The sequence below is a fragment of the Erinaceus europaeus genome, chromosome 6 (assembly GCF_950295315.1).
Source record: "Erinaceus europaeus chromosome 6, mEriEur2.1, whole genome shotgun sequence".
In the NCBI taxonomy this organism is placed as follows: Eukaryota; Metazoa; Chordata; class Mammalia; order Eulipotyphla; family Erinaceidae; genus Erinaceus; species Erinaceus europaeus.
The window spans coordinates 35,693,451-35,709,486 of NC_080167.1; the positions used below are offsets into that span (position 1 = coordinate 35,693,451).

The 16,036-nt window shown below is 38.3% G+C and overlaps 1 protein-coding gene across 1 annotated transcript in view; it reads left to right on the top strand.

The window, feature by feature from the left end:
- The window catches only part of ABCB10 (ATP binding cassette subfamily B member 10), a 59,298-nt gene extending 47,015 nt beyond the window's left edge, over window positions 1–12,283 (top strand). The window contains exons 11-13 of the mRNA XM_016195139.2: window positions 5,500–5,543; window positions 8,616–8,650; window positions 9,746–12,283. Coding sequence (XP_016050625.2) covers window positions 5,500–5,543; window positions 8,616–8,650; window positions 9,746–9,977 — 311 coding nt within the window. The 3' untranslated portion in view covers window positions 9,978–12,283. The remainder of the gene's footprint in view (window positions 1–5,499; window positions 5,544–8,615; window positions 8,651–9,745) is intronic.
- Window positions 12,284–16,036: the final 3,753 nt, after the last annotated feature.

Below are 16,036 nucleotides of genomic sequence, written 5' to 3' on the forward strand. Positions count from 1 at the left end.
CTACGTCAATTAAAAAGCTTCTTCACAGCAAAAGAAACCACTACCCAAACCAAGAGACCCCTCACAAAATGGGAGAAGATCTTTATATGCCATACATCAGACAAGAGTTTAATAACCAAAATATATAAATAGCTTGCCAAACTCAACAACAAGACAAACAAATAAAGCCATCCAAAAAATGGGGGGAGGACATGGACAGAATATTCACACAGAAGAGATCCAAAAGGCCAAGAAACACATGAAAAATGCAAATAAAGACAGCAGTGAGATACCACTTCACTCCTGTGAGAATGTCATACATCAGAAAAGGTAACAGCAGCAAATGCTGGAGAGGGTGTGGGGTCAAAGGAACCCTCCTGCACTGCTGGTGGGAATGTCAATTGGTCCCACCTCTGTGGAGAACAGTCTGGAGAACTCTCAGAAGGCTAGAAATGGACCTACCCTATGATCCTGCAATTCTTCTCCTGGGGATATATCCTATGGAACCCAACACATCCATCCAAAAAGATCTGTGTACACATATGTTCTTGGCAGCATAATTTGTAATAGCCAAAACCTGGAAGCAACCCAGGTGTCCCAACAACAGATGAGTGGCTGAGCAAGTTGTGGTATATATGCACAATGGAATACTACTCAGCTGTAAAAAATGGTGATCTCACCGTTTTCAGCCGATGTTGGATGGACCTTGAAAAATTCATGTTAAGTGTAATAAGTCAGAAACAGAAGGAGGAATATGGGATGATCTCACTCTCAGGCAGAAGTTGAAAAACAAGATCAGAAAAGAAAACACAAGTAGAACCTGAACTTGAATTGGCATATTGCACTAAAGTAAAAGACTCTGGGGTGGTTGGGTGGGGGACAATACAGGTCTAAGAAGGATGACAGAGGACCTAGTGGGGGTTGTATTGTTACATGGGAAACTGGGGAATATTATTCATGTACAAACTATTGTATTTACTGTTGAATTTTTGTAAAACATTAATTCCCCAATAAAGAAATTAAAATAAAACTCTTCAAGTTGTATAATTTTCTTTTTTTTTAATAAGAATTATTTTAATTGGGAGTCAGGCGGTAGCGCAGCAGGTTAAGCACAGGTGGCACAAAGCGCAAGGACCCGGTTTGAGCCCCTGGCTCCCCACCTGCAGGGAGTCACTTCACATGTGGTGAAGCAGGTTTTAAGATGTCTGTCTTTCTCTCCCCCTCTCTGTCTTCCCCTCCTCTCTCCACTTCTCTCTATCCAATCCAACAACAATAATAAAATAACAAGGACAACAAAAGGGAATAAGAAATCAATAAATATTAAGAAAAAGAAAATTCTAAAGAAAAAAAGAATTATTTTAATTAATTTTGGGTAAGATTAAATGAGATGAGGTCTGGCTAGGTGACTCAGCTGTAGAGTTGTATGCTTTACATACCTGAGACTCTGGTTTAACCCCAGACAGGATGTGAGAGAGCAAAAAGGCAAAGCAAGTAGAACTTTGAATATAATGGAACTTTCATAAAAAATGAAGTGAAGAGGGGCTGTGTGGTGGCACACCTGGTTGAGCACACATGTTACAGTGTGCAAGGATCCAAGTTTGAGTCCTTGGTCCCTACCTGCAGGGGGAAAGCTTTGCAAGTGGTGAAGCTGTTCTGCAGGTGTCTCTTTGTCTCTTTCCCTCTCTGTCTCCCCCGCCCCTCTTGATTTTTGACAGTCTCTATCCAATAAATAAAGATAATTTTTAAAAATGTTTAAGTATACCTATGTTTATAGCAGCACAATTTATAATAGCCAAAACCTGGAAGCAAACCAGGTGTCCAACAACAAATGAGTGGCTGACCAAGTTGTGATCTATATACTTAATGGAATACTACTCAGCTATTAAAAATGGTGATTTCACGTTTTTCAGCCCATCTTGGATGGAGCTTGAAAGAATCATGTTAAGTGAGATATGTCATAAACAGAAGAATGAATATGGCTTGATCACACTCATAGGCAGAAGTTGAAAAACTAGATCAGAAGGGAAAATACTAATCAGAAATTGGACTGGAGTTGGTGTATTACACTAAAGTAAAAGACTTGAGTGTGGGGGGATGTTTAAGGTCCTGGAACATGATGGCAGAGGACCCTCGTGGGGGTTGTATTGTTATGTGGAAAACTGAAAAATGTTATGCATGTACAAACTGTTGTATTTAATGTTGACTATAAAACATTAATCCCCCAATAAAAATGTTTTAATAAAATAAAATGAAGGGGGCTGGGTAATGGTATATCTAGTTAAGTGCACATAGAACCATGTACAGGTATCTGCACAAGGACCCAATTTGAGACCCCATTCCCCATCTGCAGCAGGGATGTTTCATGAACAGTGAAACAGGTCTGCAGGTGTCTTTCTTCCTCTCTATTTTCCCCCTCCCCTTTCGATTTCTCTCTGTCTTATTGAATAAAATAGAAAAAAAAAAGTGGGGGGGGGTGGCTACCAGGAGCTGTGGATTCGTATTGTTGGCATTAAGCCTGCAGTAATGACCCTGTTGACTATTTAATTTTTTATTTATTTTAATTAGAGAAAGATACAGAGAAATAGACCAGAGCACTACTCAGCTCTGGCTTATGGTGGTGCTGGGGATTGACCCTGGGACCTTAGAGACTCAGGCATGAAAGTCTTTTTGTATAACCATTATGCTGTCTCCCCAGCCTTATATTTTTACTTATAATAAAATGAGGGCTGGCAAGATGGCTTACCTGGATAGCATGACCCAGATTCAAGCCTACCCCACCACACTGGAGAAAGCTTTGGTACTGTGGTGCTGTTTTCTTACCTGTCTGAAAATGTCAATCAAGAATGGTGAAGCACTGCTGATGACAAAAGAAAAAGAAAAATATGCCTGTGTGACGGACAGCGGAAGAGCAGCATTAAGGATCAGGGAACTCCGAAGGTGACCACCAGGGTGGGTCAGGAGGAGAACAGAATACAACACACTCTGTTGGTGAATCTGAACTCAAGTTTTATTTAGCAAGTGAGAGTTTATATACCCTTCAGCCTTACATAAACAATATCTGAATACAGAAAGTAATGGCCTTGCAGTTTTACAGAAATGTCATACTTCATGGGGTGATGTATTTCTGAGTAACAGGCTTAGCATATAGTATTTTATGTAGAGTTTTAACATATTTCATAAGAGGAGGTGAGGAAGTATTATTAAGAATTTTTCCTAAAACTTTATGTATTTGATGACCCATAACTTTGTCCACCTCATTTCTTGTATTTTCATCTGTATCTAATCTGGGAACAGGGGCTGTTCATCCCCGATTACACAGCATCATTACCATGTACATAATGAAAACAGTAATCAGAGTTTCCAATTTAGATCTGCTCAGAATGCCAAGACCCACTCCCAGAATTCTTTTTCCTTGAAGAGTTTTCCTGGTGCTGACCCTGTCAGACCCGTTCTGGAGTTGAGTGGCAGTTTTCTTTTTACTTTCACTTTACTGTAACATTTCTTTAGTTTTATCTACACACTCTCAAGCATGATTATCTCTCTTAAGAACTTAACTCAATTTTACTTAATTAGAACTTCTGCTTTTATATAGTTTCACAGTTATATAAACATTGGTACGAAACGAAAGCAAAAGATAAGTATCGGGGCTTGTAGTTTTGCCTAGAATCATAATTCTTGCTCTGTACTGTTCATGCAGCACTATTTGTTTTTAGTTAATTTGTTTTTCCCTTGACATTTGTATAATCAGCTGGATATCAGTGACTTTATTGTTTGTCCTGCAAATTCTTTTGGCTAGGAGCATGAGTCTTACGAGTGCACGCCTAGTAACAGCTGATGGTTCATGACTATATTGTGGATGATTCCTCATCCAAATTCTATAAACAGTTGATATTAATCATGAGAAATGTCACCTATTTTGTAAGCAGGGCCATGGTCAGTCATGACCGTGGAAGCTATACTTTTTGGGTTTATAGGTTTATTATGTTTGTGTGGGGGGTGCCATCTTCTAGTCAAAACATTCTAACATAGACTCCTTTTGCGGGGCCCAAGCCCATTCCTGGGGATACAGCTTCCTTGAAGTCTGTCATCCTCATAGCCGTGGCAGCTGACCTTGTCAAGCTCCACGGGGGGTCAAGGCATGGGGCGCCGCATGCCTGTACATAGACATTTTTCAGGGCCCATCAGTTGTGCATATGGTTAAATGCACATGTTATAATGCTTGGATTCAAGCCCCTGATTGCCACCTGCTGTGGGGGGGGGGGTCTTCATAAGTGGTGAAACAGTACTACAGGTATACTTTTTCTCCTTCTCTCTTTCCTTTTCCCTCTCATTTTTTTTAAAGATTTTATTTATTTATGAGAAAGATAGGAGAGAGAGAAAGAACCAGACATCACTCTGGCACATGTGCTGCCGGGGATTGAACTTGGGACCTCACACTTGAGAGTCCAGTGCTTTACCTCTGCGCCACCTCCCGGACCACTCCCTCTCATTTTCTGTCTCTTTCCAGTATATAAATAGTAAAAGAAACTCAGTACACTTTAGCTGTGATAGTACTTGTTTTTTTCAGTTTTGATCATTTACTGGATAGAAACAAAGAGAAACTGAGGTGTAAGGGAAGACGGAGAGAAAAGACACCTGCAGCACTACTTCATCACTCAAGAAGTTTTCCCCCTGCAGGTGGGGGCTGGGGCTTGAATCCAGGTCCTTGCATTCAACTGAGAGTGCCACCACTTGGCCAGAAGAAAACATACTTTTTAAAGTAGATTACTGTTCGGAGGCTGGGTGGTAGCACACATGGTTGAACACACATGTTACAATGTACAAAGACCCAGGTTTGAACCACTGGTCCCCACCTGCAGGGGGAAAGCTTTGTGAGTGGTGAAGCAGGGCTGCAGGTGTCTCTCTGTCTCTCTCTCTCTCTCTCTATCTTCCCCTCCCCTCTCAATTTCTGGCTGTCTTTATCCAACAAATAAAGATGATTTTTTAAATTTTTTGAAAAATAGACTTCTGGTGGTCCGGGAGGTGGCGCAGTGGTAAAGTTTTGGACTCACAAGCATGAGGTCCGAAGTTCGATCCCTGGCAGCACATGTGCCAGAGTGATGTCTGGTTCTTTCTCTTTCCTCCTATCTTTCTCATAAATAAATAAAATCTTTTAAAAAAATAAAAAGAAGGATTTAAAAAAAGAAAAAAGAAAGAAAAATAGATTTCTATTCTGCCACATATCTGAAGTATGAGTGACTAGAAAAGCTACTCTGAAATTTGAAAATGCCAAATGGCTTATCAGAAAAGGCCTGTTACTAAGAATTTGTGGTAAGGCTTTCAATTAAAAAAAAATTTTTTAGTGGTTCAGGAGTTGGCGAGTGGATAAAGCACTGGACTCTCAAGCTGAGGTCCTGAGTTCGATATCTGGCAGCACATGTGCCAGAGTGATGTCTGGTACTTTCACTCTCTCCTCCTATGTTTCTCATTAATAAATAAATAAAACCTTAAAAAATTTAATTAAAAAATTGTCTTTGTCAGGTGGGCAGAAACAGAGGATTGCAATTGCCCGTGCTCTCCTTAAGGTAAGCCTGAAATACCTTGTTTGGGACTTTTGTTATTGTTACTATTTGTAATTTGTAACTTACCATAGTTCTTTTTTTTTTTTTTCTGGAGAGAAAATGTGATTTATATTTCTGCTAAAAGGTGATTGGAAGTTCCACTGAGTGCATGTTACCCAAATATAACAACTGTCTGCTTTATATTAGGAGTCCACTACTGCGCTAGGCTTGCCAGAGGAAGAAGAGTTGAACATGTGAACCTTCTATCAAGTAGTATAAAGTCTACCTAGTGAAATGGAAATTGTATCAAAATATCAGAACAATATGAATATGCTTACATGTATAACTATGTTCAGTTGCTAAACTAAATAGATCAGACTTGAAATACACAAAACTCCTAAGGGGAGAGAAAAACCATTTTAGCTGAATATAATGAACACTAATTTTTTTTAAAATTATAGCTTGTTTCCTTTGTTATATAACTACCCTCATAATTATAGGTGATAAAAACCAGGTTTGTTGGGAGCTGGGCAGTAGCACAGTATGTTAAGCACACATGGCGCAAAGTGCAAGGACCAGCTTAAGGATCCCAGTTTAAGCCCTGGCTCCCCACCTGTGGGGGGGGTCACTTCACAAGCAGTGAAGCAGGTCTGCAGGTGTCTATCTTTCTCTCCCCCTCTCTGTTTTCCCATCCTCTCAATTTCTCTCTGTCCTGTCCAACAACAACAGCTGTAACAACAATAACAACCACAATAAGGGCAACAAAATGGGAAAAATAGCCTCCAGGAGCAGTGGATTAGAGTCCCAGCGATAACCCTGGAGGCAAAAAAAAAAAAAAAAGCTTTATTGAAGCATAATTTATATGCTATGAAATTAGCCAGTTTTAAAATGTACTTTTCAGTGACTTTTTAGTATGTTTACAGACTTGTGTGATATCATATAATCCAATTTTTATTAAACACATTTGTCACCTTTAAAAGAAAAAAAAACCCTTATATACATTTGTAATCTTTTCTAACTTCTACCCCTAGATCACCACTAATCTACTTTCCTCTTGTCCAGATTTGCCTTTCTGAATTCAGAGATACTGAATCACACAAGATTTGCTTTTTTGCCATTAACTTGTTTTTTGAGGTTTGCCATGTTGTAGCTATGTCATTATTTTTTATTTCCTTTCTATTACTGAGTAATATTCCCTTTATGACTATATCACAACTTATCTGTCCATTTACAGGTTGATAAGCATTTAAATTATTTACATTTGGAGGCTATTTATTTGGTTAGTGTACAATTTTTTGTGAAGGCATATCTTTTTACTTTTGTGGACATATTCTAAGCAAAAATAGATTCAATGTTAGCTATATCAGGTTACTTTTTTATTTCAGTTTCATATGATTCTCACTAGACTATAAACAGGACTTTTGAGATTCTAGACTCTATTCAGTTTAGATTCCCCCATCTCACACTATTAGACCACAAAAGTAAAACTTCATTGTAAGCCAAGTACTGTGAAAATGGTTTAAAATCATCTCTAACTCTTCACTGTATGTACCTATCTTAACCATTTGTGAGTTCATGGTTTTCTTTGCTGGGGGCCAGCTCCAGCAGGTTATTAGGGTTAGCCTGAAAGAGAAGGGGCGTCAGTGAAGGATGAAGAATGAGAGAATGAGTGAGTTGATGCTGAATCAAGCTCAAGCAGACATCTCTGTCTTACTTAAGCAGAACTTTATTTTTATAATCTCATAAGGCTTAGATCATTCAAACAAAAATCACCAAGGTATTGATTATTAAAACAAAAATCACCAAGGCTTTGACTATTGAAACAAAAATCACCAAGTAAGAACAGCACAGGTAGGGAACACCTCCTGCTTTGTGGAACATTTACAATCCAGGGGCACTTTCCTCCCTAGAGATCACATCACCGTTTCTATGTTTTTTGTTTTTCCTGTACCTGTGTGCTAGGCAAATGTCCTATTGATTAAGATTAATATTCTACCTTTTACGCCATTCTCTTGACCCTGTGCATCAGAAGACAATGGTTTATAGAAAGTTCAAGCTTGTTATGTTTCTAGGGGCCTTAAACAAATTAAGCAGCCCATTTTTCATAAAATCTGTTCCATTGTTTGATCAAGGAGCCTTGTTTTATTTTGTTCCAAGTTAAACTCTCTAGCTAGAATCCATCTTCTGTGTATGCTCACTATGTGACCTAGGTTCTTGTGTACTATTCCTGCATAAGGAAATGGTAGTATAGTGGTGGATGGTAGATTAAAAGGCCCATTGTATCTAGGCAGGTACCATAACTTATGTAAGGTGGCCCCTTCACTGTGGGAACCACCAACCTTTCTCTATATTTTAGGGGGAATACTAAAGGAAGTGGTGTGGATAAAGGGGAAAACATTTCTTCCTATTGGGGCCGCCTGAAAAAATCTGCATTACTGATATTGCTTGTTCCATTATGTTCAGTCTTACTAAGTGTAGTGCAGGTTTTGTCATTATTTTTGTCATTTGGTCAGGCTCTGAGCCTGGCCATAGGTAAATATTATTAAGACCACACAGAGCTTAATCATGGCAAAAGGCAAGATGGTTTCAGTTTGGCCTGGAGAGTCCAGCCCTGCTGAACTTCCTGTGAAGCTGGTACCTTGTCAAGCAGCTTGCATGGTGGCGCCTGCACCATTTCTTGTTTTGTAACAGCTTTGTTATGATAAAACTGACATAATGTATGATCTACTCATTCAAAATGTATAGTTCATTGGGCTTTTAATATATTCAGAATTGTGCAGCCATTACTATAATCAGTTTTAGAACATTTTTATCACCTCAAAAAGAGGCCTTACACCCTTTAGTAGTCTCACACATTCCTCCCTTGTTTTCCCATTGACTCCAGCTGACCACTACTTAATGTCTCTGTAGATGTGTCTACTCCAGATGTCTCATATCAGTGAAATAATACAGTATGTGACATCATTTTTCACTTAGCAGAATGCTTTCAAGGTTCATCCATTTTGTGTCATTTGTCAGTACTTTATTTTGTTACTGTGAGTTTGAATTTTTCTAATGAAAGTATGTTTTATTTCCCTTTTAATGTTTTTCCTTCAGAATCCCAAAATTCTTCTCCTAGATGAAGCAACCAGGTGAGCAAATCTTATACTATATATAATTGTATTAAATCCTTTCTTTACACAGTGTTAGGTATTTCAAAATGATGTAGCTGCAAATACTTTCCACCTACTTATACTTTAAAATGACCAAGTCTGAATTAATAAGAGTTTGAAAGGCAGTAGGTAGGCTTGAGATATAAGTTAAAGGTTCTAGTTTTAATTAAGATACATTGTGATGAATTCCTAATCACTGTCATCAGCAACTGTGTGGACTGCTTTTTCACTTACATCACAGTAATTCTATATAAGAATCCTAAACTTCCTTTTTTTTTAATTGGGGGATTAATTTTTTACACTCAAAAGTAAATACAATAGTTTGTACATGCATAACATTTCCCACTTTCCCACATAACAATACAGTCCCCACTGGGTCCTCTGCCATCATGTTCCAGGACCTGAATCCTTTCCCCCCACCCACCCACCCCAGAGTCTTTTACTTTTTTTTACTGTTATTTTTTGTTGCCCTTGATTTATTGTTGTTATTGATGGCATCATTATTGTATAGGGCAGAGAGAAATGGAGAGAGGAGGGGAAGACAGAGAGGGGGAAAGAAAGACAGACACCTGCAGACCTGCTTCACTGCCCGTGAAGCGGCTCCCCTGCAGGTGGGGAGCCAGGGGCTTGAACCAGAATCCTACCACCGGTTCTTGCGCTTTACACCACGTGTGCTTAACCACAGTGAGCTACTGTCCGACTCTCTCAGAGTCTTTTACTTTAATGCAATACATAATTTTTTTTAGATTTGTTTTGTTTATTACATGTGAAGAAGTGAGGAAGAGAGAGGGATAATCCAGAGCACTGTTTTGTTACATGTGGTGCCTGGATAAAACAAAGAACCTTATCCATGAAAGTCCAATGCTTTACTAGTCAATCTATTTTTCTAACTTCCAAGCTTCATTTTTAATACTCTTTATAATGTAAAATAGAGACTCAAGAAGTTGCAATTTTGACAACAGTGAAAAATTAACTGCTAGTAAAGGTCCACTGAATATGAAACAGGATGTATGTTGGGTACACAGTATTTATGGCACTGATATTTGCTTTCTCATATGGGTTTTCCAATTTAAGTGCACTGGATGCTGAAAATGAGTACTCTGTACAAGAAGCTTTAGATCGACTTATGGAAGGAAGAACAGTGTTAATTATTGCCCATCGTCTGTCCACCATTAAGAATGCCAATATGGTAGCTGTTCTTGACCAAGGAAAAATTACTGAATATGGGAAACATGAAGAACTTCTTCTAAGGCCAGATGGAATATACAGAAAATTAATGAACAAACAAAGTTTTATTTCAACATAAACAATTACTAATAAATCAAGTATCAGAAACTTTAAGATAAAACAGCATTGCAGGAAAAGGAAAACCTTAAATCTTGACTATGAAATCTACAATTCATACTTCAAGATTTTGAATATGCCTATTATTTCTAATATGTATTAGATATTGTCTTGTGAGGTACCTGTTTTCAAGATCTTTTTACTCAGAATTTTAATGTTTGCAACTTTCTGAATGTCTGTGAAACGATTTTCAGGTTTTGTACTTTGTTTTTCTTGGAACATTTTAATAATATAGTATGGCACCTCATTTTCTTTTACCTCTTGTTATAAGTCGCATGACAACTTTTTAAAAGGGAATTATAACTTAAAAGCCTGACAGTTTTAGACCAGTTTACCAGTCACTTTTCTGATCTCTGGAGCTTTACTATATCAGGCTCACTTTTAGATGAAACTGAAGTTGAAAGGCAGAGAAAAAGAGAAAGAAACCACAGCACTGAAGCTTTTTTCATTCCGTCCTTCTTTCTCCTCCTCCTCCTCCTCCTCCTCCTCCTTCTTCCTCTCTCTCTCTCTCAACCAGAGCACTGCTTGGCTCTGGTTTATGTTGATGAGGTGAATTAAACCTGGGACTTTGGAATCCACCCACACTGAAGCATTCTTCAATGTCATTGTGGCAGTGCTTGAACCTTGCTCACATACATGGCAAAGCAGTGAACTGTCTAAGTGAGCTATTTTGTTGGCCCTGGTATGAGAGTTTAGATGTATTCCTCTGGGATGAGACTGTGTGAATATTTCAACATTTTTGGCACATGTGAGTTTGATTTATGAGTTTTTAAAAGGAAGGAAGCCCCATTCTTTGAACTAGAATTTTTTGGAAACTATTTTCATTATTCATATAGTTTGTTTCTATAAATACTTTAAAAAGTGAGGCATCGGGAGTTGGGCGGTAGCACAGAGGGTTAAGCACACGTGGTGTGAAGCACAAGGACAGGCATAGGGATCCCTGTTAGAGCCCCCAGCTCCCCACCTGCAGGGGAGTCGCATCACAAGTGGTGAAGCAGGTCTGCAGGTGTCTTTCTCTCCTGCTCTCTGTCTTCCCCTCCTCTCTCCATTTCTCTCTATACTATCCAACAACAATAACAACAATAATAACTACAACAAGAATTAAAAAACAAGGGCAACAAAAAGGTAAGTAAATAAATAAAATATAAAGAATTCTTAAAAAGTGAGGCATCAAGAAAAATATAAAAAGTTGAGTTTTAGATCTATTTTGTCTGAACCCATATATTTTGAAAATTGTACCTTAAAAGTGTATGTGTAATTACAAAAAAAAATTTATGATCTTGAAATTTCATTCACTGAAACTTAAACCTGAATAATATAGCTACAATTTTAAACTTTAAAATATTTGACGCTTAGGGGGCATACTTGGTTAAGTGCACTTGGTTAAGTGCAAGGACCTGAGTTCAAGCCCCTGGTCCCCACCTGCAGGATGGGAGCTTCACGAGTGGTGAAGCAGTGTTTCAGGTGTCTCTCTGTCTCTCTTCCTATCTACCCTTCCCCTCTCCATTTTTCTCTGTCACTATCTAATAAATAACAAATGCAAAAAATAAATACAATAAAATTTATTTTTAAAAAATTTGAAGTTTAGAAGTTGTTGCTATTTTACAGTCTCAAAAAATGTAAGAATGTATAATTTTGACAAGACATGAACCACACTTTTTTTATTTATAGTTTTATTTACCAAAGTGTTTAAAAATTACTTAGTACTAACAGTTACTGGATTTGCCATATGTCACATTTACACTTGTTAATTTACTGTTACTTCTAGAAAATATGCTTTTCTACAATGATTGTGCCACAACCTGAGAAATATTTGTTGATATGATTAAAATGAAAGGTCTCATGTACTCAGTATTCATTAGTTCTCTAGTTATATTGAAAGAAAATACCACTATTTTGTCATGACCATGGGAGGATTATATTTCACTATATATAAGGGTATTTAATTAGTAGATTTTATCAGTTCATTGTATGTGAATAAAAATCAAGTACATTGAATACAAGTACATAATATTTTTTGAATTAGTAAACAGTACATCTGTGACAGTCATTTGAACTGGCTTTCCTTATCATCTTTATACAGTTTATTATTATGTTATGGGTCTCAGAGAGCAAACAAGATAAAATTTTAAGATTGAATCTGAAGGAGGTTGCTTTGTGTCATTGAAGTATTTACAAAATTGAATGTGATAATTATATTTTATTATATAATGTTCAATTGTGTCTTTAGTGTGATATTTTATATCATGGATTAAAATTTATAGTGAACATCTATGTCTGTCACTTCTTTTAAGAATTTTTACTACATTTATAATTACTAAAGTTTTACTTTGTCGATACATGAATAAAGAATACTTACAAATATAGAAAAATAAATACTCTTTCATGCCTGAAGCACCAAAGGTCCCTGGTTTAGTCCTCAGTACCATCATAAGCCAGAGCTGAGCACTGCTCTGGTATGAAAATGAAAAGAAAAAAACGGAAAGAAAAATGAATAGTAATCATAAATTCTATTCCTTTTTCTCCTTATCTCAGTTTGTCAATATCCTAATTTGTTTAATATTTGTAACCTTTCTATTTGTTGCTTCAGCATTCATTACCTAGACTGTGGACAAGAAAGTGGGGTGTAGAGTTGATGGATGAGTAAAGGCTTATCTTTCAAAGAAGTTTTGGTTTAGCAAGGAGAGTAAGGGGCATGTGGCAGTATACTCAGTAGAGTGCATGCACATCACCATCTGTGAAAACATAGGCTCAGACCCATGTTTCTCATCTGCAGAAGGGACACTTTGTGAGCAGTGCCTATTTCTATCAGAAAAAAAAATAATAATAATAAAAAGGAAGAGGGAAAATGGCCACTAGGAACCATGCTCCAGTGAAAACCTAAAAAAAAGTAAAATCATCTGGTATTATCTCACTTAACATGATTCTTTGAATCTCTTTTGTTTTACTATTTATTGGATAGAGACAAATGGAGAGTGAAGGAGGATATAAAGAAGGAGAGAATGTGACAAAAATGAAAGAAAATAAAATAATAAAGAGGGAGAGAGAAAAATACCTGTAGCTTGTTTCACCACCTGTGAAACTTTCCACCTGCAGGTGACGACCAGGGACTAGAACCTGAGTTATTATTGCACATTGTAACATGAGTGCTTAACTGGGTGCATCACCACCCAGGTTCTTAAATCTCCAAGATGAGGCAAAGGAGATGTATTTCATGTGTTTTTGGTCATTTCTAGTGTTTGATCAAGTGCCAGCCTTGCCCTTTATAATTTTTTTTCTTAAATATAATTTTTTCCCCTCCAGATTTATTGCTGGGGATTGGTGCTGGCACTATGAATCACTGCACCTGGAGGCCATTTTTTCCATTTTACTAAACAGGACAGAGAGAAACTGAGAGGGGAGGGGGAGATAGAGAAGGATAGAGACAGACACCGGGACCCCTGCAGGTGGGGAGTGGGGGTTGGACCTGGATGCTTGTGCTTAGTACTATATGCACTTAACTGGGTGCACAACTGCCCAGCCCCCTGATTTTTTTTTTTCTAAACCAAAGTACTATTCAGCTCAGGCTTCTCTACTCATCTTGAGCGTGTTGATTTCTCTTTTTAAAATTATTTTTTTAAATTTTATTTATTTATTGTATAGAGGCAGCCAGAATTGGGAGGGAAGGGGGAGATAGAAGGAGAGTGAAAGAGATAACAACGCTGCTTCACCACTCACAAAGCTTTCCCCCTGCAGGTGGGGATCAGGGGCTCAAACCCAGGTCCTTGCACATTGGTGCACTTGACCAGGTGTGCCACCATCTGGCCCCGAGAGTATTGATTTCTCTAGGATCTTGCTTGCAATAGTCTATAGTCATGGCTCCTCATGTTTCCAGTATTCTCCTTTAGTCATCTGAGCATGGTTGGCTTCTTTAAAGACTCTCGACCTACCAAGCTGTCTGCTACTTCAGGACCATTGACTGAAGATTCTGTGCTTAAAACTTGTTTCTTGGAGTTGGGCGGTAGCGCAGTGGGTTAAGCGCACGTGGCGCAAAGCGCAAGGACTGGTGTGAGGATCCCCGTTCGAGCCCCAGGGTCCCCACCTGTAGGGGAGTCCCTTCACAGGCGGTGAAGCAGGTCTATGGGTGTCTATCTTTCTCTCCCCTCCTCTCTCCATTTCTCTCTGTCCTATACAACAACGACGACATCAATAACAATAATAACTACAGGAACAATAAAAAGGGCAAAAAAAGGAAATAAATATTTTTTTTAAAGTTAAAAAAAAGTCCCAGGTTCAATCCCCCCACCACCATAAGCCAAAGGTGAGAAATGCTCTGATTAAAAAAAAAAAAAAAAAAAAAAAAACTTGTTTCTTCCTGGTGTGTGTGTGTGGGGGGTTTAGATAGCAAATGGATATGCAAAGAGACTCTCATGCCTGAGGCTCCAAAGTCCCAGGTTCAAGCCCCCACACCACCATAAACCAGAGCTGAGTAGTGCGCTAGTAAAATAAATAAATAAATAAATAAAAATACAAAAGTTGTTTCCTATTGTTTACCTGGTGAGTTGCTACTTAATATTTCTTGATCTACCTTAAATATATTTTTTTCTCCTAAAGACCTTTAGAAATCTTCCAAAAGTAGATACCAACTATTATTTCATACAATCTGCATTCTATATTTTGGTTTGTAGCTGTAGATTATATATACTATTTTTGTTTACCATTGGTCTAACTACATGAAGTCTGAGTCCCACCGCCATGTCTGATGTCTGCTTTGTTAATAGTAATAAATGCTAGCACTTTTCATATAGATGGACACACATTAGATACTCAGTAAATCCACAATGAACAAATGACTTGGTATATACTAGCCTTCAATTTTTACACATTTGGACTCCAAAGAAGTACTTGCTCAAAGGTATTGGCAAGTCACTCCAGCTCCTATAAGTAGCAGGATAGACAAACCACTAATTAGTTACCTCCCCTCCCCCAAAAAAGTTTAAGGTATTTGGATAGTAGTGCAGCAGGTTAAGCACAGGTAGTGCAAAGCGTAAGGACCCGCGTAAGAATCCCGGTTCGAGCTCCCGGCTCCCCACCTGCAGGGGAGTCATTTCATAGGCGGTGAAGCAGGTCTGCAGGTGCCTATCTTTCTCTCCCCCTCTCTGTCTCCTTCCTCTCTCCATTTCTCTCTGTCCTATGCAACAACAACGATATCAATAGCAACAGCAATAATAAAACAAGGGCAACACAATGGAGTAAAATCATTTAAGAATGGGATACACGGGGGTCGGTAGTGCAGCAGGTAAAGCGCACATGGCGTGAAACTCGAGGAACGGAGAAAGGATTCCAGTTCCAGCCCTCGGTTCTCCACCTACAGGGGGGTCTCTTCACAAGTGGTGAAGCAGGTCTGCAAGTGTCTTATCTTTCTCTCCCCATCTCTGTCTTCCCCTCCTTTCTCTATTTCTCTTTGTCCTATCTGGCAACAACAACATCAATAACAACAACAATAATAACCACAAGGACAACAAAAAAGGAAAATAAATAGAATACTTTTTTTTTAAAAAAAGGATACACATAGAAGAGTACACGTTATCATGTGTAAGGATCTGGGATCATGCCCTCAAGCCATACTGATCAAAGAAAAAGGGAAAAAAATGACCACTAGGAGTTGTGGAGTCATCATGCAGGCACTGAGCCCCAGCAATAAATAATCCGTGTGTGTGTGTGTGTGTGTGTGTATGTCTGTGTGTACATGGGGGGTGTGGGGGGGGGTTCAAGAACAAATTTAGCCTATCAATACCCACACAGACACAACTATTCTTCACTTACAAGTTATCACCCAGATTTTAAGACCCAGGTTTATGGTCTTCAGATTTCTGCTTCTGGAATTTTGTAGTCACTCTTGAAAAAAACACTTAGGGCACTATTCACACATAGACACATTATAACCTCTTTAATGATAATAGCTGGTAGAGGGTAGGTTTTACATCACAGTCCTTTTTTCTACTGTTTAAATTTGATGAAGGGTAAATAAATCATTGAACT